General features: G+C 40.7%; 2 protein-coding genes across 2 annotated transcripts; both read left to right on the top strand.

The window, feature by feature from the left end:
* Window positions 1-3,737: 3,737 nt before the first annotated feature.
* Window positions 3,738-4,337, top strand: LOC141632816 (uncharacterized). The gene has a single exon (XM_074445327.1). The coding sequence runs from the start codon at window positions 3,738-3,740 to the stop codon at window positions 4,335-4,337; it is 600 nt and encodes a 199-aa protein (XP_074301428.1).
* Window positions 4,338-7,998: 3,661 nt separating this feature from the next.
* Window positions 7,999-9,351, top strand: LOC141632815 (uncharacterized). Its single transcript, XM_074445326.1, has 2 exons — window positions 7,999-8,134; window positions 8,243-9,351. Exons 1-2 carry the CDS (start codon window positions 7,999-8,001, stop codon window positions 9,349-9,351), a joined length of 1,245 nt encoding a protein of 414 aa, XP_074301427.1.
* The last annotated feature ends 15,399 nt before the right edge of the window (window positions 9,352-24,750 follow it).

Here is a 24,750-nt window from a genome sequence, read left to right as displayed (position 1 = left end):
TATCCATGAGATTAATGGGATCCCAATACTACAAGATTTTGAATTACATGTGGAGACTGTGATGATGGAAACTAGTACTGATGATGATGAGAGCAACACCATGGATGAGCAGGAGAATACAGCCGTAGATAAGGAAGAGGAGATCTGGTACCAAAGGCATGGTAAGCACACCATGGCTGTCTACGGCTTTGTTGTGGGGGCAAATCCTCCATGGTAAGTCTTAGAAGGGTTCCTGAAACGAATATAGAGTAAGTTCAATATCGATAAAATTTCATTTATGCCTAATGGCGTATTTCTTGCTCATTTTCAAACTGAGGAAATGAAACAACGTGTGCTAAATAGTGGACACTTTCTTTTTGATAATAAACCTTTGTTCATAAAAGAGTGGAAACCTGATATTGAATTAACTAAGGAGGAAATAAAGGCAGTACCTGCTTGGATTAGACTTCATAAGTTACCTCTAAATTTTGGGGAAAGAGTCTTCCTAAATTGGCTAATCTGATTGGGGAATATATTTAGAGTGATGCTCCAACGGAGAGTAAATCAAGATTAGGGTTCGCTCGTGTTCAAGTGGAGCTTAAATTAGGGCAGCAATTTCCTAAAACAATTAAGTTCCTAGATGAGACTAAATGTCTTATTGAGATTGGTATTCAGTATGAATGGAAGCCCACGGTGTGTTCAAAGTGCAACCTAATTGGTCATGAGAAGGAAAGGTGTAGGAAAAACAAACCTCCACCAATGAAGCAACAGACACACAAAGCCTAGAGGCCTAAGGTTATAGCTGCTACTGCCCCTGTACAAATGATTGTACCTGTAGTGCACAAAGAGAAGAGTATTAGTCAGATTTCTCCAGATAGGCCTAAACAATCAGATAAAAGCAAGTCTCATGTTACTCCTCAGATAGTGTCTCAACAGGATGCTGATATTAGCTCAGATTTTCAACAACATCCTACATACAAGGAAGCATTGAGTGGACTGAGCGCCCCTAAGACAGGTGTGGGTGTCATTGGTAGTGTTCCTTTCAATTTGTCAACATGATTTTTGGTTTTTGGAATATTCGTGGTATGAATAGAGTAGAGAAGCAATGTTTTATAAATAATTTTTTCCTCGAGAATAAAGTTTGTTTCTTTGGATTTCTAGAGACCAAGGTTAAGCCATGTAATTATAATAAGGCTGTGAATGTTTTTAAGGATTGGAGTATCTTAACGAATTCCCATCTTCACAAAGGGGGAAGGATCTGGGTTATGTGGAAGCCTAGTATGGTGGATATTATGTTCCTGGAGAATCATGCTCAATATGTTCATACGGAGGTTATAGAGAAGGCTTCCCAGTGTTCCTTTATGGTGACTATGATATATGCATCTAACGATTTAAAGGAAAGGGAGGAGCTTTGGGGGAGTCTAAGGAGAATTGCCATTGGAATAGTGGTACCATGGGTGATTGGAGGGGATTTTAATTGTGTGACCCAAAGTTCTGAGAGGCTTGGAGGTAGGGTTACAGATGCTGAAACTGAACCCTTTAAGAATTGCATAGAGGATTGTGGTTTCCTGGATATGTAAGCTACTGGTGCGTACTACACTTGGAACAACAAGCAAAAGGTTGAGTCGAGAACTTACAGTATACTTGATAGGGTATTCCATAATAGGGAGTGGATGAGAGCTAAGCCTGACTATTTTGCTAATTTCCTGCCTGAGGGGAATTTTGATCATACTCCTTGCATAATTCGAGAGAAAGTTAAATATTCTAGCTCTAGCAGACCCTTTAAATATTTTAATATGTGGAGTAGAGCTCCTAACTTCAGGGAGGTGGTGAATAAGGGGTGGAATCATTTAATTCAGGGGACCCAAATGTTTCAGCTTGTGAGAAAGTTAAAATTACTGAAACCTGAGCTTAAGCAATTGAACAAAGAATGTTTTTCTGATATTGAGAAAAAGGCTGATATAGCCTACGCTCAATTAATTCAGATTCAGGAAGCATTAATTCATCTGCCCGGAGATCAGGAATTAATACAACAAGAACATGCTGCTAATGAGAATGCTCGAATTCTTCAAACAGCCAAGACTGAATATTTGAAACAAAAAGCCAAGGCTCACTGGTTGTCTGAGGGGGACTCAAATACTGCTTATTTTCATGGGATTATTAAGGCTAGGAGAAACTCCAATTCTATATATCAAATTAAAGATCATGAGGGGCAGTTACACAAGGAGGAAAAGGATATTCAGCAAGCTTTTCTGAAATATTATCAGATGTTACTGGGTTTCAAGAGTAACACCATTCAAGTGAATGAAGCCATTGTCAGGAAAGGTTCTCTTTGCAACGAAGACCACACTCAGATCCTCCTATCACCAGTAACAAGGAATGAGGTAAAGGAAGTTATGTTTAGTATTCCTAATGATAAAGCTCCTGGGCCTGATGGCTATTCTAACAAGTTTTTTAAAGACTCGTGGAATATTGTGGGCATTGATGTCATTAATGCAGTGTTAGATTTTTTCAACAGTGGTCAGATCCTTAAACAACTTAATACAACTTTGGTCACTTTAATTCCCAAAAAGGAGAGACCTGAATCTGTTCTAGAATATAGACCTATTGCGTGTTGCAATGTCATCTATAAGTGCATCTCAAAGCTCATTTGCAATAGACTAGCCGGGGTACTACCTCATATCATTTCCAATACTCAAGGGGGCTTTATTCAAGGGCGTAGCATATTGGAGAATATCATGGTGTGTCAGGATATCACTAGACTCTATGAGAGGAAAGCAATTTCTCCAAGATGCCTTATAAAGATGGATCTACAGAAAGCTTACGATACTGTGGAATGGGATTTCTTGGATCAGATGATGAAAACTTTGAATATGCCTGAGACTTTTAGAGGATGGATTATGCAATGTGTCACAACTGCTAGTTATTCTCTCAATCTCAATGGCAATGCTTTTGGATTTTTTCAAGGAAAGAGAGGACTCAGGCAAGGGGACCCTCTCTCTCCTCTTTTATTCACAATTTGCATGGAATACCTGTCAAGATTACTGGCTCACACTACCTCTAATGAAAGATTCAGATTCCATCCATTATGCAAGCCAATGAGTTTATCTCATCTCATGTTTGCGGATGATCTGCTTCTTTTTAGTAAAGGTAATACTGACTCTATGATGATACTCCTTAAGACTTTCTCGCACTTCTCACACTCCTCTGGGCTTAAGATGAGTAAGGGGAAATCTAATATTTATTTCAATGGAGTTAAAATGACATCAAGGCTGATATCCTCAAAGTATCAGGGCTCATTGAAAGTAATTTGCCATTCAGATATCTTGGGGTCCCTATTAAAACCACAAGGTTATCTTGGGAAGAATGCCAACCACTCATTGACAAAATTGTCCACAAAATTCACATTCTTGGTGCTAGAAATCTTTCCTATGCTGGGAGACTTACTCTAGTTAAGGCAGTTTTCAAGTCCTTACACAACTATTGGGCTCATATTTTTATCCTTCCCTCAGGGGTCATCAACAAGATTGAGTGCATCTGTAGGAATTTCCTATGGAATGGTGGTGTAGACTATATGAAAGCCCCTTTAGTTTCTTGGGAAAAGACGTGCAGGCCTAAACAGGAAGGAGGGTTAGGACTCAGAAATGATCTCATATGGAATAGAGCAGCAATTGGCAAATTGGTGTGGTGGCTAGCTATCAAAACAGACAGCTTCTACCTCATGGTATTGGAGAAAGATATGTCAAGTTAAAAGCATCATGAAAGAGGCATTAAGACAACAAATCTGGAATGACTCTAACAGCTACACCATTGCAAAGGGTTACGAGCACATGCGAGACAAATCACCCAAAATTAAGTGGCACAAGTATGTTTGGAACCAATATACGGTACCAAAGCACGCGTTTCTAGGGTGGATCTACTATCACGGAAACATGAATACAAAGGATAAGGTATTTAATCTGAATATTTGTGAACATAATACCTGTGACATGTGTGGAATAGCAACAGAATCTATAGATTATCTCTTTTTCGACTGTCAGGTCAGCCAGAGGATTCTTCAACAGGTGAGTGACTGGGTAGGCGTACGACTTCCGGTTAACAACATTGGTGTCTGGAGAAGCCAATTGAAGGAGGGAACAACCAAATCTGATATGCTTAACGCCTTACTGAATGCGTGTATCTATCACATATGGGATCAACGAAATAAGGTTCGCCATGACCTTGTTATTTATGCACCTCAATTAACAGCGAAGACGGTGATAGCTGATGTGAAGATTATGGTAAGAGCATCAATGGACAAGACAAAAATACGAGGAGTAGATGGATGGGTGACGCGTATTCTCAACCGGAATCTCTAATTTTTGGGGATTTTGGGGATGAATGTAATGAAGGGTTAATCTGGTTTTGAGGTTGTATTTCCTTTTGTTGATGGACCGACTTGAGAATAGGGTTCAGTCGGATAATGTTTGTTTGGGCGACTCAATCACCTGAAACGGGTTTTGATTCGCCTTGTATGGTTACCATTTTTTCTTTGATATATATACTTACATTTTATCAAAAAAAAAAAAAAAAAAAAAAAAACTGATCAACATTAATCGGTAATGATTGGCTAACTAGAGTTTGACATTACTGTCGTTTGACGGTGGTGATCAGTTGATCCCTTAAGGTCACACCTATAGGACAATTCCCTTAATAGGTAAGTTGATTAATTGTATATCGATACAAGTTGATCAATTCTTTAAATTGAACAATTAATTTGTGAGAGAGAATATTGATATCTTATTATAATTTCATTAAATAAGATTTATTTTAGTAATTAAAAGATTTTATTACTAAAATTCGTTGTTGTTTGTGAAACAATTAAACTAAGAATAATTGAATAATTATAATTACAAATGTTGTGAATTATAATTGAAAGATCATAGATCCATATTAGACTCTCTAATAAAAATTAAATTATCTCATAATTTGTCATTTAGGTGATCTATGTAACATGCATGCTAATATGAAAGCATAAAAATGAAAGTATAAGGAAAAACAATTTCCTTACATTGATTTTGTGGTAAAAAGGGCACAAACTAGTTCACCTTACTAGCTTGTTCTTGAGCTTATACCAAATGGATGATCCTCCTTACAAATCTTCAAAGAGAAGATCTCCTTCATGTTGCACCCAAGAACTTACCCAAAAATAATAACAAGTATTTAACTAGAACTTGTTAATATTATACCCTTGATATTATTTGTAATATTACTAACAAGTCTTAGTAATAAAATTTATTTACTAACAATCTTAGTAAAGATGAATAATTATTTTTAGAGAGATGAATGATTTATGTTCACATGCAAAACATCATGAGTGAAGTAGTGTAGAAAATAAACATTAGATAGAGTAAATAGGAGGGAAAGTGGCGGGTGGGTTAGGTAGGTCTGGAGTGTGGAAATTGTCTTATATTTATCAATCTTACATCCACATGCAAATCATTATAAGATAACTTATGGAAGAATATAAAGTAAGGTGAAATGATTATGTTACTAATCATCCACAACTCTACTTTACACGGTCCACTTGCCCATTTACGGGTCCATGTTGGTTCTTATATTTGTCGCACAAATACGTGTAATTTTATTTTAAACATCGTTTCATGTTTAAATACTTCCATAATTAATTCGTCCAAATCACTCTGTAAATATACGTGTACCACTACACATATTATTTACGTACTAATATTAATCACATTAATCAATTAGTATAATTTTAGTGAATTAACAATTAATTAACTAAAACCCATCTCATAAAACTTATTATTTAATTATCGCGTAATTAAATAATAACTGCCGCTCCTCGAGTTCGCAACTTAAAATCTCTCTAAAAATAATCGACTAACCTTTTAGTCTATAAATCAAGGGACTAAATAAATTGTATCTCATACAATTAATTAGTTGTCTATTGGGGTTCGTTCCTTTAGGTGTGACCGAAAGGGGTCAGTTGATCACCGCCATCTCACGACAATAACATCAAACTCTAGTAAGCCAACCGTTATCGATTTACGTTAATCAACTGACGAGGATCAAATAATTAAATATCTGATGATATTTCATTAATGAGATTTATTATGTAAACACACTATTGTTGAGGACACTAACTCCAACAATCTCCCACTTATCCGACACAAGGTGTGCGCTACCAATTCTCTTGTCCGTTTTAATCTCCCACTCAATGCAAGGTGTCTTTCAGGTTTCAATTGCACACGAACATATCGCGAGTGGTTTTCTCGATCGGGAGTGTGACTACCTGACCGAAAAAATCTCTCACGGATTACTTCCGAGCATGGCCACGCATTTGTAGTCATTAACTCCTTGAGTGGCCTTATGATATAGTTACCCAACGTGGGTGGACAATTCCTGTATGCCCTATCTATCCTATTGCACAATACAGCTCACCATGACCTAGTAAATACCCTTTTGTCTTCCTTTCACGGTGTTAGGCCCAAAATCTGGATATGGGCTGACTTGGAGCAGCAGGCCTGGAATCATTGTGGGATGCAGGATATCAGGGAGCCAGGGTAGCAGCATCAACGGGCAACATAGGATGTGGGCTTTGATCTGCGCGGAAGAAGCTTGTGAGAGTCCAATCTGTTGCCAAATCCAAAGAAGGAAAGTCATACCCGGTGTCAAATTAGGAATAACTTGGAGGAAAAGCAAGAAACCCTAGCTCATCTATCTCCCCTATATAAAGAGCCTCAATGCAAAGAAGAAATATCATCGAAGAATACAAGAATCAACCCTAGCACTCACAGCAAACGAACAAACTGTACTTCCTCTCGAATTATAGTGAAAATATTGGTGGGATGCCGTCACCCCCCGCGGTTGTTTCCCACATTGGGTTTTCCGCGTCACTAAAAATTACTTGTGTTCTTTGTTTACATCGCTCATACAGGATAACATACAACAATCATTCAAATCGTAACATAGACCTAACGCTAAGACCGCTTTAACCCTAAATTGGTAGAAATTTACCAAAACAGTTTGGCGCCCACCGTGGGGCATAGTGGTCGTCTTCGTTAGTCAGTCTACTCAACAGTCAAAACATGTCCGGACATAAGGAAACCACCTCAGGCAGCGTCGGCGGTGTACCAGCAACACAGGTACCGCCCCCCTCAACAGCGACACAGGTACCATCTCCCTCGGCAGCAGCGGCAGCACGTACAACTTCGGTTCGGACCACCACAGCTGGTCAGATACCAGCAGCCAAGCAAAGTCAGAGTTCCCAGGCAGCAGCAAGCCCATCTTCGGGAAGGGCTCAGACTAGAGATCCAGGAGTCGTCCAGGGACAGCAGGGAGTCATGCAGTCTGAAAGAGGAGCACAACCCAGGCAACAGATTCAGGCTCCTCCGAGTCCCACCAGCATCATGATAAACGGGTTGGACACATTAGCTAGGACCATCAGGACTATGCAGAGTGAAAATAGAAGCATGAGATCCTAGATGGAAGAGGACAACAATCTCCTCCGAGCGCGGATCAACGAGTTAAGGAGCCAGGCCGCTAGTTCGGCCCCTTGGGTCTAGGAAGACAGATCTGGAAGGCCGCCAGGAGAAAGTGGGGATCGAAGGCAGACACGGGTATTACCACGCGAAGTAGCACTCAGGCTGGACATGGATGGAACACCACAGCCAAGAGAAGCTCTGGTCCCAACAGGACTGGGGGCATTAACACCAGACGAGGAACCAGCACGCCAAGAGCCTACACCCACATCAGACGCGGTGGGACAACAGAGAAGCAGGGCTACAGTTGTGGTCCCAATAACCAGGATGCCAGTTACGAATCAAGTTTAATATACCTGGGAAGGCACTCCGGCGGCAGCAACATCGCAGGCGCGCCAAACAGAAGTCCTGGAACAGCAAAACTCCGTACGAGGAGCAGAACATCAGTCACAGGAGCATCTGCGACCCACCGGGAGAGAGACATACATAGAACAAAGCACATTGTGAACTACGGAGCCTCCTCCGGAGGGTCCCAGGAATGCCTCTGCTTATGGAGATGGCTGCACCAGAAAGCTACGCTGACTCACCGTTTACTGACGATATAGCTATAGTGGCCTTACCAAAAGGATTTAGCGTCCCAACAATGACCCTCTTCGACGGAACCGCAGACCCCTGTGATCACATCAGTCAATTCAAGCAGAAGATGATGGTTACTGCCGCCACGGGAGCCTCAAAGGTGTCATGTATGTGTAAAGGATTCGGTTAAACCCTAACTGGAGCAGCATTACAATGGTTCGTTGGCTTGCCTAACGAGGCCATAGGTTCATTCGCTGATCTAGTCAACGCATTTAACCAACAGTTCTCCAGCAGCCGGAGAACACCCAAGCAGCCAAGCGACCTGTACAGGATCGTCCAGGAAATAGGTGAATCAATCAAAGATTATGTCACCAGGTTCAATGCAGAGAAAGTCTCAATACGTGGCTGCGATGTGTCCACTGCCATCAACGCCTTCAGGCAGGGCCTAGATAAGGAATGTAGCCTCTACAAAGAATTAACGATGTACCCTTGTAAGAGATTCGATGAAGTCCAGCAGAGAGCTACAGCGGCATTAAGGTTAGAAGAAGACATACAGGCTCGAAAGGGAGTAACAAACTTCGACAAGACAAGCAGGAAATTTGCAGTAGAAAAGAAAGAAGAACGAGCTAAGCCATACAGCAGACCCAACATCAGTAGAATAATAGAAAAAACTCAGCAAATTGGCGACTCTCCGCATGCCCCTAAACTATCTGAGTACGGATTCAACACGGGAATGGAAGGACTGCTGAAAGCACTTAGAAGCCTGGGTGATCAGGTGAGGTGGCCGAAGCCTCCCACTCAGGACCGACCCAACGATGACAGAGACAGCAGCATGAGATGCGAATGGCACCAGGACATAGGTCACAGGACAGAAGACTGCTACAGGTTGCGAAAGGAAGTAATGTTTCAGGTACGCAAAGGAAACTTGGATCACCTGCTATCACGTGGGGGCAAGCAGGACAGGAGGGAAGCAGCGAATCAGGTGCTCCCTTCTGCTCCACCCATATGCTCGAAAATTATTAACGTGATAACAGGCGGATCCGAACTATCAGGTTTGACATATTCCGCCGCTAAGAGGAAAGCTACTGGATATAAAGGGGATCATCCAGAAACTTCGTATAGGGTAAGGCAGAGTAATTTACCCCCGGTAACTTTCGATGAGACTGACATAGAAAGCGGTGCAGAGCAACATGACGATGCCCTAACTATAACGTTATCCGTTGGCAATTGCACCGCATTTAAAAGCATTAGTGGATACAGGGAGCTCTGTGAATCTCATCATGCTCGAAACCCTCAAAACTATGGGTTTCGATAAAGAGAACCTGATAAAGAAATCTGTGCCCCTGGTAGGATTCAGTGGTGAAATCGCGCATTCGGTGGGTGAGGTAAACATCCCAACATATATTGAAGGAGTTAATAAACTAGTGAGATACCTAGTTATTGAGGGTCCAACCACCTACAACGTGATACTAGGAAGACCATGGCTGCATCAGATGAAGGCGGTGCCCTCAACATATCACCAATGTCTCAAGTTCCCAACACCATGGGGCACGGTCACAGTAAAAGGAGATCGAGAGGAATCCAGAAACTGCTACGCTCAAGCCCTCAAGGCAACAACCAAGCTCCCTTCATAGCAATTACAGAACCGGGGCACCTCGACAGAATATAAGGAGCCTTCCTCAGAGGAACTGGACCAGATATACCTGGACGAGGCACACCCAGATAGGACAGTATTGATTGGGGCAACTTGCAGTGAAGAGCTGCGCAGCTAGCTGATTTAATTTCTCAAGAACAACATGAACTGCTTTGCTTGGTCCCACAATGATATGGTAGGCATAGACCCATCCGTTATTTCGCATAAATTAAGCGTGAACCCAAGCTGCACCCCGGTACAGCAGAAGAGAAGAAAATTTGCGGTAGAAAGAAATGAGGTCATTAACAAGGAAGTAGACAGCCTCCTGGCAGTAGATAAAATTAGGGAAGTTAGCTACCCTGAGTGGCTCTCTAATGTAGTAGTGGTGCCCAAGAAGAACGACAAATAGAGGGTGTGTGTAGACTTCACAGATCTAAACAAAGCTTGTCCTAAGGATCCCTTCCCACTGCCACATATCGATGCAATGGTGGACGCTACTGCGGGACACGAAGTGCTCACTTTCCTCGATGCCTGGAGCGGTTATAATCAGATCAAGATGCGTCCGCAAGATCAAGAGAAAACAGCATTCATGTCAAAAAGAGGCATATATTGTTACAAGGTCATGCCCTTTGGCCTGAAGAGCGCCGGGTCCACTTACCAACGGTTGGTAAATAAAATGTTCAAGCAGCAAATAGGAAAGACCATGGAAGTATACATAGATGACATGGTGGTGAAGTCCAAAAAAGCAGAAATTGTTTTGGTAAATTTCTACCAATTTAGGGTTAAAGCGGTCTTAGCGTTAGGTCTATGTTACGATTTGAATGATTGTTGTATGTTATGCTGTATGAGCGATGTAAACAAAGAACACAAGCAATTTTATTTTCACTATAATTCTAGAGGAAGTACAGTTTGTTCGTTTGCTGTGAGTGCTAGGGTTGATCCTTGTATTTTTCGATGATCTTTCTTCTTTGCATTGAGGCTCTTTATATAGGGGAGATAGATGAGCTAGGGTTTCTTGCTTTTCCTCCAAGTTATTCTTAATTTGACACCGGGTAGGACTTTCCTTCTTTGGATTTGGCAACAGATTGGACTCTCACAAGCTTCTTCCGCGCAGATCAAAGCCCACATCCTATGTTGCCCGCTGATGCTGCTACCCTGGCTCCCTGATATCCTGCATCCCGCAATACTTCCAGGCCTGCTGCCCCAAGTCAGCCCATATCCAGATTTTGGGACTAACAGTTTGCCCCCAATTTTCTGTGAAAAGTGCAACCCTAATTATTTGAGCGGGAAATTGCAGTGTATCGTTGAGTGACTTCTCGCATACTCCATTTCAATTCACATTTCTCAAAAACCCCAACTACCTACTCCTATTTAATCTCACCCGCCCACCATTCTCTCTTTCATCATCATTTCGTCTCCTCAAACCCTTCAAATTTCCGCCTCCCCAAATCCCTTCTCGTCAACGTCCTTTCACTGTCTGTGCCGCCTCCTCCCGTCTTCTCAGGTACTTCTGCTCTCTCCTCGTTTATCATGGCTAAGACCGGTTTAACATCATCCTCCTCTACCACCATCGACCTCGAAAACGATGACTTCCCTTCACAGGGAGTCCTCAAAAGACCGCATTCCGGCGACTCCCACCTAACCCAAGAGGATATACCTAGGATCAAAGCTCTGCTTGGGTTGGGTGATGATGTGGTGATCCTCATCCCCAAACCTGGTCAGAAAGAAGATGCCTTCCGCGCTGGGTGGATCTGTTTGTACACTTATCCCTTCGCCCTTGGCCTTAGATTCCTTTTTCCCTTGATGATTCAGGAGTTCATTCGTTTGAACTCCCTACCAATGGCCCAAATCGCCCCTTATGCATGGAGAATCCTTTTGTCCACCGTTGCTCTGAACAACAGCCTGGGCGCTGAGATTGGATTATCAGATCTGGCCCATAGGTTTGAGTGTCGGTCACATGGGCACGGCCAATATACTTTCAGGGCCGTGGAGAAGACTGAAAAATTCCTCCAGTCGGTTGCTACAGGGAAGGACGACGGGTGGTATGAGGATTTTTTCTATGTCAAGCTTGATTCTCTCCCCATTCATGCTGATTACTTGTTCGAGCGCTGGATTTTTGCTAAGAGTAAGTATATTTTACATATCCATTTTTGATTGTTCTTGTCACTTACTGTTCTTACTCTTTGATCTGATGCAGAACTCACGAACCCCGAGAAATCCGAGGACGAGGATACTTCTGTTGCCAAGCTCTTTTCCATCCCTGAAGATCGCAGGCTGTTCCCCCTTTTGCTCTCTGGCTTAGCCGACTCTACTACCAAAGAAACCATGTCTTCTGGTAAACACCCTTCAATCTCTTGGAATCTCTTGCCTCCACTGGTTCTTTATTCTGATCCCCTGCGTTCTTGTGCCCCTGCAGGAAGTGCTAGACCGTCTTCCTCTGAGATCCTGATGTGCCATGCCAGGAAAAGAACTGCTAATTCCTATAACTCCCCTGCCTCCTCAAGAAGGAGATCCTCCTCCAGACCTGCTCCAGAGCCCATCAAAGTGACCCCAATATCGCGTGCACCTGGGTCCCCTTGTTCACACTGACGAACTGCTGCTTCGCCTCCCTGCTGAGTTTGGGGACGCTGATCGTGCCAACTACTGGCATGCACTGGAAAGGCTTATGACCCCGGCTTGCTCTAAGGCGTTTGACTCGACTGCCCCCCAAGAAATGACCGACCTGGCTGCGGAACACTGCTTCCTGGTGGGTCTCCTTCCACTGCTTCTTTTCTTCTTTTGCCCCTGTGCTTCCAAGACTAACGTTTTTTTTATTGCAGTCTCTCCAATCTTCCCTCTATCTTCGTAAGATGCTGCAGAGGGCCAAGATTGAATGTCTGGCCTCTGTGGGGAAGAACAAGGAGCTCACTGCTACCTGCTCTAAGTTGAGGGAGCAACTCCATGCGGCTTTAAAAGAGGTGGCAGCTAAAGACCAGCTGGCGAGAACCCAGGAGGCTAATTGCGTTCTGACTGCCGGGCTGACAAAGGCAGAGGCCCGTGCTGAAGAGATGGCTGAGCTAGCCAAGAATGTGGGTGCCTATACTGCTTTTGAGGGGCGGATTGACTGCGTCCGTGCCTATACCGAGGGGAGGCACACGTCCTCGAACCTGGAGGAGGAGCTGGCAGAGTTTGCTCGTGCATTTCCCAATGGCATGGATCTGAGCGCCCTGTTTCCTCCTGAAGCTGAAGCTGCTAACCCGGAGCCTGAGTATACAGCCATGGATATTTCTGGGGCCATCTCGGGGACTGTTGAGGAGATCCTGGCTGGGGAGACTGGTGATGGCGCCACTGCAACTCCTGAGGCGTTCTGTGCACCGCAACGGAGAAGCAAACAGAGCATGGGGAGCAGAGCAATGGTCGAAGCGATTATCGAGAGGATTGACCTCTTTTAAATTTTATTTCAAATTATCCGGGACTTGGCCCCGTGTGGCGCAAGTTTTGTAAAAACTCTTTTTTTCTTTCTTGTTTTGGTTCGTTTTGTGCCCGTGTGCGGTGTTTTGAACTTTGATGGCGCCGCTAAAGGTAGCAGGTGCCCTATTTTAAAGTAGCTCGGGGCCCAGGGTTTCAGTGCCCTACTTTTGTTATACTTGCGTTTTTTCCATTGATTTTTGGAGTTTTGATTCCACATAGATATACCCAGTGAAGTCGACTGGCCCGGTGCAAGCTCTCAAGTCATGACAGACTTTTGATAATATATTTTACCCATGACGTAAAATATCTTATCACTAGGGTTGGCTGATTAGAGCGTACCTCCATTGAATGTTCCTGACTAACAAGGAATGTTAACGTTCCTTGTGGTTCCAGACGTCTGAAATCGGTGCGTGCACTGCGCGCTACCTCGGCGTATGCTCTCCATGTGGCTTGACTTAAGATAAGCGTCTTCGTAGCCTCACATGGCAGGGGCTGGACCCTTAAACTATTCCTCATCTGACAAGTAACCAACATTAGTATCAAAGCCTTTCTTCGTAGAAGCATTTTAAGGTCCAAAGTAGCGCAAATTACCTGGTGCTATCTCATGGTGTTCCAGGGCAACACCTGGATCCAGGAAGCCACAGCCTGGACTAATTGGTTTAAAAACGACTCTACTTGACTAAAGAACCAAAAAATTTTAAAAAAAGGAAAAGTTTTCTAAAACACACTGACGCCTAGAGCATATACTAACCCCCACCCTTTTTTTTTTTGCTTCACGGACTTTTGAAAGGTCCTTTGTACACTAAAGTTTTGGCACTTTGTCAGGCAAAGTACCGTTTCAAGTGACGGATGTTCCAGGGTTTATCCAGGATTTGACCATGCATGGTCATCAATCTGTATGCCCCATTTTTTATAACGCTTTTGACCTGATATGGCCCCTCCCATTTGTAGGCAAACTTGCCTGCTTTGTGGTTCTTGGTATTTTCGAATACCCTTATGAGTACGAGGTCCCCTACTTCAAGGGTCCTGATTTTGACATTCTTGTTATATGTCCTTGCTACCGACTGTTTATATGATGCCATACGTATGTAGGCACTCTCTTAGCTCATCAACGGTATCCAGGCTCCTGACCATTTCAATTTTGTTCTGCTCTACCGTCTGACAGCCGTATCTGTGCGTGGGTACCAGAACTTCTGAGGGTACCACTGCCTCTGCTCCGTATACAAGGCTAAATGGAGTTTGGCCTGTTGCCATTTTCGGTGTTGTTCTGTCTGACCAGAGTACCAATGGTAGTTCATCTGCCCATTTTCCCCTCAACTCTTCCAGCCGTTTTCGGAGGTTCTCCACAATGATTTTGTTGCTAAACTCGGCTTGGCCGTTGGTTTGCGGATATCTGGGGGCTGATTTTCTTATTGTTATGTTCCATCGTGCACAGAAACCTTCAGTGTTATCTGATATGAACTGGCACCCGTTATTGCATATGATTTCGGATGGTATCCCAAATCTACTTATGATGTTGCGCTTGATGAAATAGATCACCTGTTGTTCTTTTACCTCTGTCATTGCCTCTGCTTCAATCCACTTTGTGAAGTAGTCGGTCATAACTAGCATATATACCCTGTTTCCTGGAGCCCTGGGCAGCTTACCCACTATGTCCATGCCCCACATCATGAACGGCCATGGAGAGATAATCGGATGCATTGGTTCTGCTGGCTGGTGGATTGCTGGAGCCGCCTTTTGACATGACTCACAGCGTTTAGCGTGATTTACGGCGTCTGCGTGTTGGAGCTTGTGTCCTCCACAAATTAGTGTGATAACATTTGTAAATCTCTTACAGGTTCACAAGGGTATACTTCGTATATTTAATCAGTTGATTAACGTTTACCTAATAACGGTTGGCTTGCTAGAAAGTTTGACGTTATTATCATACAGATGGCGGTGATCAACTGGTCCCTAAAGGTCACACCTATAGGATGTGTTTGAGAAATGTGGTTATAGAAATATGATCACATTGATGCCCAATATGACTAAAAAGTTAGTCAATGTGTTGATGAGATAATTATTTAATGAAAATTAAGTAATATTAGTTGAGACGAATTAACTGTCAATTCGTAAATTAAATATAATAAGTTATATTTAATTAAATGTATATAATGTTAGCTTGGACGAATTAATCTGTTAATTCGTAATTAAATATAATCAGTTATATTTAATATCAACAAGATGAATGTGTCATAGTGGTAATAGTGAGGGTACACATACCAAGAGGTCATGGGTTCGATCCTCACTAGATGACAATTCAACACATATTATATATTTTTGGAAAGACCAAAAATAAGGACGATTTACTCCTTATTTCGGTCAGCTTGGCCGAAAATTAGGAAGAATTTTTCTTTCCTAATTGACTCCAAATTTCGGTCTGTATAAAAAGAAAGGTAGAGAATTATTTCTACCCTAATGCTTTTTCTTGACCTTGTCTCCTCTCTCTCATCACAAAAACACAAAAACAACTAAATTTTACAGAAAATTTTAGATCGATTTCTAGCATAATCAAAGGGCATATCTCAGATCGTCTTGGGTGCAACTAATAGGCGAATATCAATTTTGATATTGTTCTTAGGCCAATTTTGCTAGGACCGAAGGTTAATTCTAAATCCTTATACTTTGTTTATGTATTTTGTTTATGACCTTTAATCATCATTGTTAAATTCGTTATAATCCTTCTAGTTTAAGGGAAGTATACAGATTATTTCCCATAAGTGGTATCAGAGCATTAGGCCACGAATTTTTAATCTTGATGATTTTCATAAAAATTGTATGTAAACTATAACCTAATTTTCGAAATAATTAGGGTTTCGTTTTTTTTTGGGCTTAAATTTTTTTTTTGGTCGAGATTATTTATCTTTCGGCCTGTTTTTTTTCCTTCTTTCGTTTTTCCTTTTGTTTGATGATTTATATCCAATTTCTTTAGATCATATCATTGTTTTAATCGGTTAAAATTATCATATGAAGAATTGGTAGATTTTGATTTAATGCAGATTAAGTTAAAATACATATAGTATCATCATGTCATTGATATAAGAACTAGTTTTTGCTATATAGTTTTAGCATATACGATTAATCATGTTTGTTAATGCATTTGCTAAATCATGTTCTATTAGCAATTATAAACTTTGTTCTTTATCAATTTTTGCTATTAGGGCTTTATGCCGCAAAAGGAAAATAATTTTGACGGCTCAATTTTTTAGAGTTGCCGTGAGAAAAAAAAAATTGTTTTAGGAAATTTTTTTCATTTACCGAATAAGAAATAGAAAAGGAAAGTTTTCGTTTTATTTTTATTGCCGGATATAAAAAAAAAAAATTTAAATGTTTTTTTTTTCAGCCGAGAGCTGGAATTTTAATAAAAAAAATTTTTTTTTTAGTTCAGCCGAGACCAAACAAGAAAAAAGGATTTTTTTTTGGCCAATTAGTTATTGTGAATCGGTTCACAATTTAAAGATACCGAGTTATTTTAAAGCAGTTTAAAATTTTGACGGTTAGAATTCATATTACAAGTTTAATATGGATTAAGAATGAAATTAATGTGATTAAATTGCGGAATTGTCACTTAATTTAATTTTAATAGGTGGTTTGGATAAATTAATCAACATAATTAATGTATTGTGTTATGTATGTTTAATTTTTTTAGTTGATGCTTTTAATTTTGTTGAATGAATCGAATGAATGAATTTTATTTACGTATTTAATTTTGCAATCGGTTGTATTTGGTAATACTTAGTGTGGCCTTAGTCAAATTATGTTTTCGTAATGAAGGAAACATGATTTTTTATGTAATTATGAGATCTCGAATCTTTTTATTTTAGTTTTGGGTTTTGAAATTAGAATGTAATAAATAGGTCAATTATGTAATTTTATTTATTGTAATTTCAAAGAAGACTAAAGATGAAGATTCAAGCTCACTCCCGCTACATGGATCAAGATGGAACATCAAGACAAGCTTCTCGGGTCCAAGGATGGATTCCAAACTTGTATTTATTGTTCATTTTGATAGGATAGGCCACACTACGACTTTTACTGTTTTTTTTACGTTTTTCATTATTATTGCGTTTCATTCACATGTTAGTAATTGCATCATTTTCCGCCTAAAACCAAACCACCTACTACTAAAATGCATGAAAATTGACTCATATAGGTTGTATGTTAGTTTTCATGGACATTGTGGACAAGGCCTGCGGGAACTGCGTCCGCGGGATCCACACTAGGCATAATCGACTCGAGGTTGTTTCGAATCGAATTAAGACAAATTAGAGTCGCCACCAAGTTTTTGGGGAACTTGGAACCGTTCAAGTCAACTTTACACCTTTCGTCGAAAAGCATAAAGCCAATCGACTACGAGTCATTAAAGATAAAGACTTGTACTCTATATCACTCGATTTGAATGACTCTCGTAATCCAATGGTATTTAGACGGATCCACAAACCATAGATCTTGAGTAAGGGGTGAGGGTACGTGTTAGGAAGCCCATAAGGACACCTAACCCCGCCCGTCGATAACGGCCTCTACTAAGTCAAGTATCGGATTTCAAACAAGGTCGTAGCTACTGCGATATATGATATGCAAACATCGTTTTAAAACCCTAACATGTAAGGTTTCTATGTCGATTTAGATGCAACTAAACTAACTTTGTCAAAGTTGTAATTTAGCATGAGGGTTGATTGATCTAACAACACATAAAACAGAGCAAACAAGGCTTAAGGGGAATGGGGGAGCCGTTGGGATCTACCCTATTACAACCCAGGCATTTCATGCCGACACAACGAGAATTTAGAGATACAACTCGATCTAATTACAACAACTATCGAAATTATTTTGACTCAATTAAAATAAAACCTATATACATGATACAAAATTACAATACAAACTAACAAAAAAAACTTAAACTATTATGACTTAACAAATAAAATAAATGTAAACAAAAAGGCTAAAACTAAGTTAGATTGATTAATGATGTTAGCCGATTTATTAATTAGTAAACAAATTAGACTAGAATTAAACTAATTAAATTAAACAAATACAAAGGTTTGAAATAAATTAGGTACAACTTATTGATTAAATTGAACCCAACTCATTAAAATTATTCACCAATCCATATTTATTAAAATAGGATTGGTAAACAATTAAAGAAACAAAAGAAGAAAAGAAATCAAAACTGGCAGACCCATGCAGTGCACGGATCAGAAGTCAGAACAGACCCGTGCAGTGCACGGTTTTTGTAGAAAACAAAGTTAATTGCATTTTAATTTCGAAATCAGTAAAATAAATTACGGAAAAATTCACTAAATTAAATTTACATATTTTGAACCTTAAAAAATAATAAAAACAAAATTTACAATATTAGAAACAAGTAAAACAAATTAAAGGTTAATTAATTATAAATTAATTTAAATAATTACGAACTAGGTTAAAAACAATTCTAATTTGTCAACGAGTGCAAATGGAAAGGTGTTAAGCACGCACTTCCATGCTAACGAGAAAATTAGTGAATGGGAAGATGAATTCAATTAAGAATTAGAAGATTGTAAATTTCATTTACAATAATGTTATTTTACCCCTAAGATGCCTAATGAATTAACGAACTAAATTGAGGTGTTAAATTAGTTGAAAGAATTATGTAAAGGTGGCCTACTATTACGATGAATGAAAAGATCAAAGTTAAACAAAGGTACAAATAACAGACTACGCCAATAAGATTGATTTAATTCTGTCTGATTCCAAATACGAGGATATGTAAATCAGAAGGGGATACGACCGACCAATCTGGCGGATTTCTTTCCCAACTCAAGTCAACGCGGGTATTCGGAATGGCACTTTAACTCATACTCATAGTATACTAATGTTTCATAGTTAACGATGTTAGACGATGTATAATATATAAAATAAGCGATAGAAAAACAAATAAAAATAACGAAATAAAAAGGGAAAGAAGGAGGATTTGATGCACCCTCAACCTACATGTATCGTTGACACCGTCTTGGGTCGTAATCGTTCGTAGATTTTATCTCCAGGGGCCGTCGCCGACGAAGACATCTGAAATTGAATTTTGAAATCACGAACCAACACGTTCAAAAGGCAGACTTGAGCAGCGATTTTCAATCGCTCACCACGACTTCGTTTCTCAACGATTTTTCAATCCGAAAGATGTTTTGGAAACTAGAAAGAATGAGTTTTGTGAATATGGAAATAATACAGAAGTTTTAATAGGATTTGTGCACAAGAATCAAGGCCAAAGACCACGACAGAAACTCGAAAACAAGATTTTTGTCCCTGTATTCAAGCGGCTGTCACGGCTTTAGTTTAGGGTTTTTTTGGACGATTGATGGTTGTTATTTGTAGTATGATGTGGGGAGAACTTAGAGGAATGAAAGTATGGCAGAGGGGTGGTATTTATAGGGAGTTAAAGTAGGGTAAAAGAGAGCAACAAGCAGTCGTGCTGCTTTGTTTCGCTGCTGCTGTCCAGCAGCTTTCATGAGCTCGTGTAGGGTTTTTGAGGGGTGTTTCTTGGTGGTAAAGGCATGTTAATATGTTTAGGATAGTCAGGTGTGGATGGGTGGTCATGGGCACGGGTTTGGTAGCCGTTTGGAGCGGGTTTGGAAGTGTTTGATTGGGCTCGGGTTTGGAGAACGAAAACAGGGGGGCTGCTTGTTGCGTGAGGTTTGTGAAGGAGTTTGGACGTGGGTTGCATGGATAAGGGCTTGGAATTATAGCTTGATATGTGGGCTAGGTGGGAGGTGAGATATGGGTCGCATTGGAGTCGAATACGGGGCAGTTTTGGTGTCGGATTTGGGGCTGCAAAACAGAGCAGCGAATGTGGTGCTGGGCTGTTTGGGACGTGATTTGGGAGGGCTAAGCCAGGGTTTTGTGGTGGGTTTTGGCTGGGATTTGAACACGGGTTGGAGGAGAGGGGATTGGGCCGAAAGTGCGTCGAAAATCGAGCCCAAATCAAGTAGAAAACGAGCTCAAAAATCGCGTATAAAACCATCGTAAAAATCGAGTTCTTCAAATACGGTTTATAAACGATATAAATTGATTTTTGAAATCAAATAACTAAAGAATAATTTTTCAAATCAAAAATATATTTTATTTTCAATAAAATAAATTTAAGAAAATAAATTCAAATTAAAACAATAAAATGAATTCACTTTAAAAAAACATTTAATTTAAATATCATTTAAATTAATAAAATACTTCGTCGACAACGCTCATTCTACATCGTAAAACGAGCCCATATAATGACAATGACAACTAAAGAATACATGTGTCCTATCATCATCGGGTGTTTGTCGGGTTCTCTATAAATTCCAATATCGACGGATACGGGTATCTACAGAGCCCCCACTTTGACTGAGGCTTGGACAAGGCGAAAGTCAAATATACCCCAAGTCCCTCTCGACCTGAGGATTCTGCGGGTCGTTTATAGTCCATTAGACTTGCGTATATAAGCTCGCCAGCCATAAGAAGAGATCATACCTGAAACTTCGTCGGGGATTAACTCTTGCTTCTGTTGCGTCAAATTGTCATCATTGGTCGTCGACCCATAAATTGCATATATGGTGGATTGAGCCTTATCCTTAGGCGCCTACTTATCCGTTTCTGACGGAATCAAACCCGCGTCGTAGTTCGGCAACTGCTGACACATGCCCAAAGTTTATCATCTGCTGGCGTATGTCCAAAATTCATCATCTGCTGACATTTGCCCAAAATTTATCATCTGTTGGCGCTTGTCCGAATGGGACGAGACTTTCCAAGGAGGTTTCCGCCGCTTTCATCATTTGCTTTTAGCTACGGAATTCTTCCATTTCATACTCTTGTATTGAATTGAATTCTTGGTGGATGTCATCCTTTACATCCTGATAATGGTCTCTGAAACCAACGGCTTCAGAGCCCCCAGTTTGCAATGGCTCTAAAGTCGAAGACTTTAGAGCCCCCAGTTGAAGCATATCCTGCTATATTTGAAACACAAAAACGTACTAGCAATAATCATCACATAAGCACATTTGGATCATCGATCTTAAAATTGGATTATTTGAAAGATTGGGTCATCGACCCGAAAATTGAACACGTTGAAAGTCATGAATAATTGGGCCATCGACCCGAATTTTAAATTTTGACATCACTTAGCATGTTGGGCCATCGACCCGAGGTTTGAAGTTGAAGTGTTGGAATGCTGGGTCGTCGACCTAAAATTAAATTTGAATGACTGGGTCATCGACCCGAAATTTGAACAAGTTGAAAATTTTGAATAATTGGGCCATCGACCCAAATTTTGAATTCGAAATGAATCCCTTGGATGTTGGGTCGTCGACCCAAAATTTGATGCAAAAAGTTTTTGAAATTTCGGAATTCTGAAATATTTGGCATTTTGAAATTGAACCTTGATAGGTGAGCAGGAAATACGACTCAGACACTCTGTATGACCCGTAAATAACGTGGGCGTAGCCCGCTACCGTAAAACAAAAAAGAAAATAAAACCGTAAGTGTGCACGGGATTTAATTCGATTATTGACTTGTTGGGGGTAGAAATGTAAATTGGCCATTCTGGCGCCAAAAGATGGCAAATGGGAATCACAAAGTCGTCGGACTTGGGACGGAGATATCGTATGGCATGGGCGTGCTCCCGAGGGCACATGGGAATCAAGATCACTTGGCCTTGACAAGGAGGATTAAACTCACAGAGTAACAACGTTGTCTTCGCCCAGATACTAAACACAGACTGATTTTATGAGAACACTTAGACATCACACATAACTCTTGTTGGGAACATTCTGTCACTCTTCTCCTCGCCTCCTTTCTTTTCAGCGGGTTTTCATCATTTCTTGTCACCGCCTTCTTTCTTTTCAGCGGGCTTTTACTATTTTTCTTCCACGCCTTCTTTCTTTTCAGCGGATTTTTCATATTTTCTGTTCCCAACACAAACCCACATCTATGTGACTCAACATCTTTGCCTAAACCGTTAGATAAAGCTCATTCTGAAACTTGATACTATTCATCCGAGCCTATATCCTTATCCTAGCATACATCGAGTGCTAAGACCGACTCAAACAAAGGTGGCTTCATTTGGACTTGGTTAAGACCCGTAAGAAACCGACAAGATGACAACTTGGTTGATGAGTGGATTGAATCCCTTGTTCAGAAGGACTGCCTACGTATTCGCGTGGAGCGAAATCAAATCCGACGTAGTTCGATCAAGGTGCATTAAATTGGCATTTTGATTGTGTGTACACACTCGAAGGTTTCACCTAAGGTATCATGTCATATCCCATTCTAGCCTGTAAAGTACCGTTAAATCCCGTGTCTAGGGTTGGTAACAATAGGATGGGTTGGAAAACAATGTGGGTTCAAATCTCCATATCTGGACCCTAAAGGCTGGGTGTAACAGCACAAGCGTAATGATTCTCAAAATTCCCGACTATCCCTTGTAACTGTCTCAGGAAGGACTTAGAGGGTAAAGAGGTTACTACTGACGCTTTTGGGCTTCGCCCATTGAACTTCAACTATGGGTACTTGGCTTGACTTATGTCTTCCGTAACTTCGGCATCCAACCAAAAGCATTCCGCAATAACTTCAACATCTTTTTTCTTTTTTCTTTTTCTTTCATCTTTTTTTTCATTTTTCTTTTTTTTTTCATTTTTTTTCACTTTTCCAATTTTTCTCTTTTTCTCATTTTTTTTCATTTTTTTTCATTTTTTTTCTCTCTTTGAAAATGATCTTCTATTCATTCTCTTAATCATAAATGGATACACCTTGAAAACTGGGCTTCGCCAACTAATTTGGGTAAGAACTAACAATTCCTTTTTAGAACGGGTTGATATCTTCTCTCTTCGAGATGGGATGATTTTGTTGGGGAAGAGGCTTGCCTTCCATCATTGATAGGGGAAACAAGGAGCTAGTCCGGGTTTGTTATAGAATCATCTAAAAGCTTGTCACAAACATTGGTTCAAATGGAGGTTTTCTACCACCAGACATGGAATAGGTAAAGGAATCAAACACGGGATCCTAGTGTACCTTACATTTTGAAACAGGACATATTTCTACCCCAGGGATTCCTTTGAGTGTGTTGTGCATTTTATCATGTTTCGGAATGATTGAGGATTGGAAACAAGACATATTTGGAAACGAAACTGCAACTTTTTTATTGGAATGAGAAATGCTTAACAGACTCGAAGAAACGATTCCTAGGACACATCCTAGGTCATCGCGGAACAAACGACTCAAATTCAAAAAAAGAAAGTTCTAGACTCGACTCGACTAAGATAAGAAAACAGATCCCGACTCATAATTTTCAAATCTGGTCTTGAGCTTTCTCTTGTTCAGCTGTCAGCTTAGATGCCCGGCTCTGGTCCTCGATCCCTATTATGGTCTGCCTCCATCCCGAGGTAGTCCTCTGAGGATCTACGCTAGTGATGAAGGTTGGTGAATCAAATTGTCTTTTATTAAATTCGTTAACGAGAGGAGTACATTCTAGAGCAAGACTCCCGATTTGAATTTCATTCTTCGGGTTTGGCAAGAATTCAAAGCAATCCACAAATATTTTCCCGATAAACACCCATTTCAAGTGACATGGGTGGATAAGATGGGAATAATCGACATTGTCTTCGGCAGAAACAAAGTTGGCGTGATCGCCAAATGGATTGGTGATGTTATTGGGTTTAATAGTTGGGATCGGGAGTGTTCCATTCTCGATCATGTCTTGAATTTCGTGCTTCAGTCGATAGCACCTTTCAGTATCATGGCCTTTCCCTTGATGAAAGGCACAGTAGGCATTTGGTTTATACCATTTACCTTGTTGATCAGCGGGAGGGTCCGGAGTAGGACCAATAGGCTTCAGCTTTCCTTGGGCTATGAGCCTTTGGAGAGCATATGTATAAGTGCATCCGATATCGGTGAATGCCCTAGGCGTTTGGCACTGCGACTTCTTCGATTGCCCTTCTAAGAGATTGATGGCTTCATCAATATGGGCCATTGCTGGGGCCTTGCCCTTAGACGATGAAGCCCCTTGGTACCCTTTCGGCTTTTCAGCCTCTGCCCTTATGACATCATCTTCTACCTTTATCCCGATTCTTATCAATTCTTTGAAAGAGCCAAAATTCTGGTATTTCAGAGCATTACGGTAAATAGGTCATAGATTATTTACGAACTTATCTACCATTTCAACTTCGTCAGGCTTCTTGGCTAATTTCACGCTTTCAGCGCGCCATCTTGCAAGGAATTCAGTAAAGCCTTCTTTGTCTTTTTGTGTCATCACCTCCAATGTTCTTATGTTGGTTTGAATCTCGACATTGTCAGCATAGTGCTTACAGAATTCCACCGTAATATCTTCGAAAGTGGGGAAGTTCTTAAGGTCGAGATTGTAGAACCACGCCTTCGGGTGTTCACCCAGAGATTGGGCGAAAATTTCAGAGAGCATGTCAGCGGGTACTCCCTTCAGTGCTAAGTACCCCTTATAGGCCTTAACATGGTGGACTGGATCTTCTGTGCCCTTAAACTTTGGGATATCAGTGAGTACCATGTTTGTGGGCAACTTATCCTGAACTGGGGCATAGGTCCTAGCATTTTCATAGTGGATGTTCTTCC

The sequence above is a fragment of the Silene latifolia genome, chromosome Y, assembly GCF_048544455.1.
Source record: "Silene latifolia isolate original U9 population chromosome Y, ASM4854445v1, whole genome shotgun sequence".
NCBI classification, from domain to species: domain Eukaryota; kingdom Viridiplantae; phylum Streptophyta; class Magnoliopsida; order Caryophyllales; family Caryophyllaceae; genus Silene; species Silene latifolia.
The sequence above is the reverse complement of the archived record's forward strand: the minus strand, read 5'-3'. Positions and strand labels throughout refer to the sequence as shown.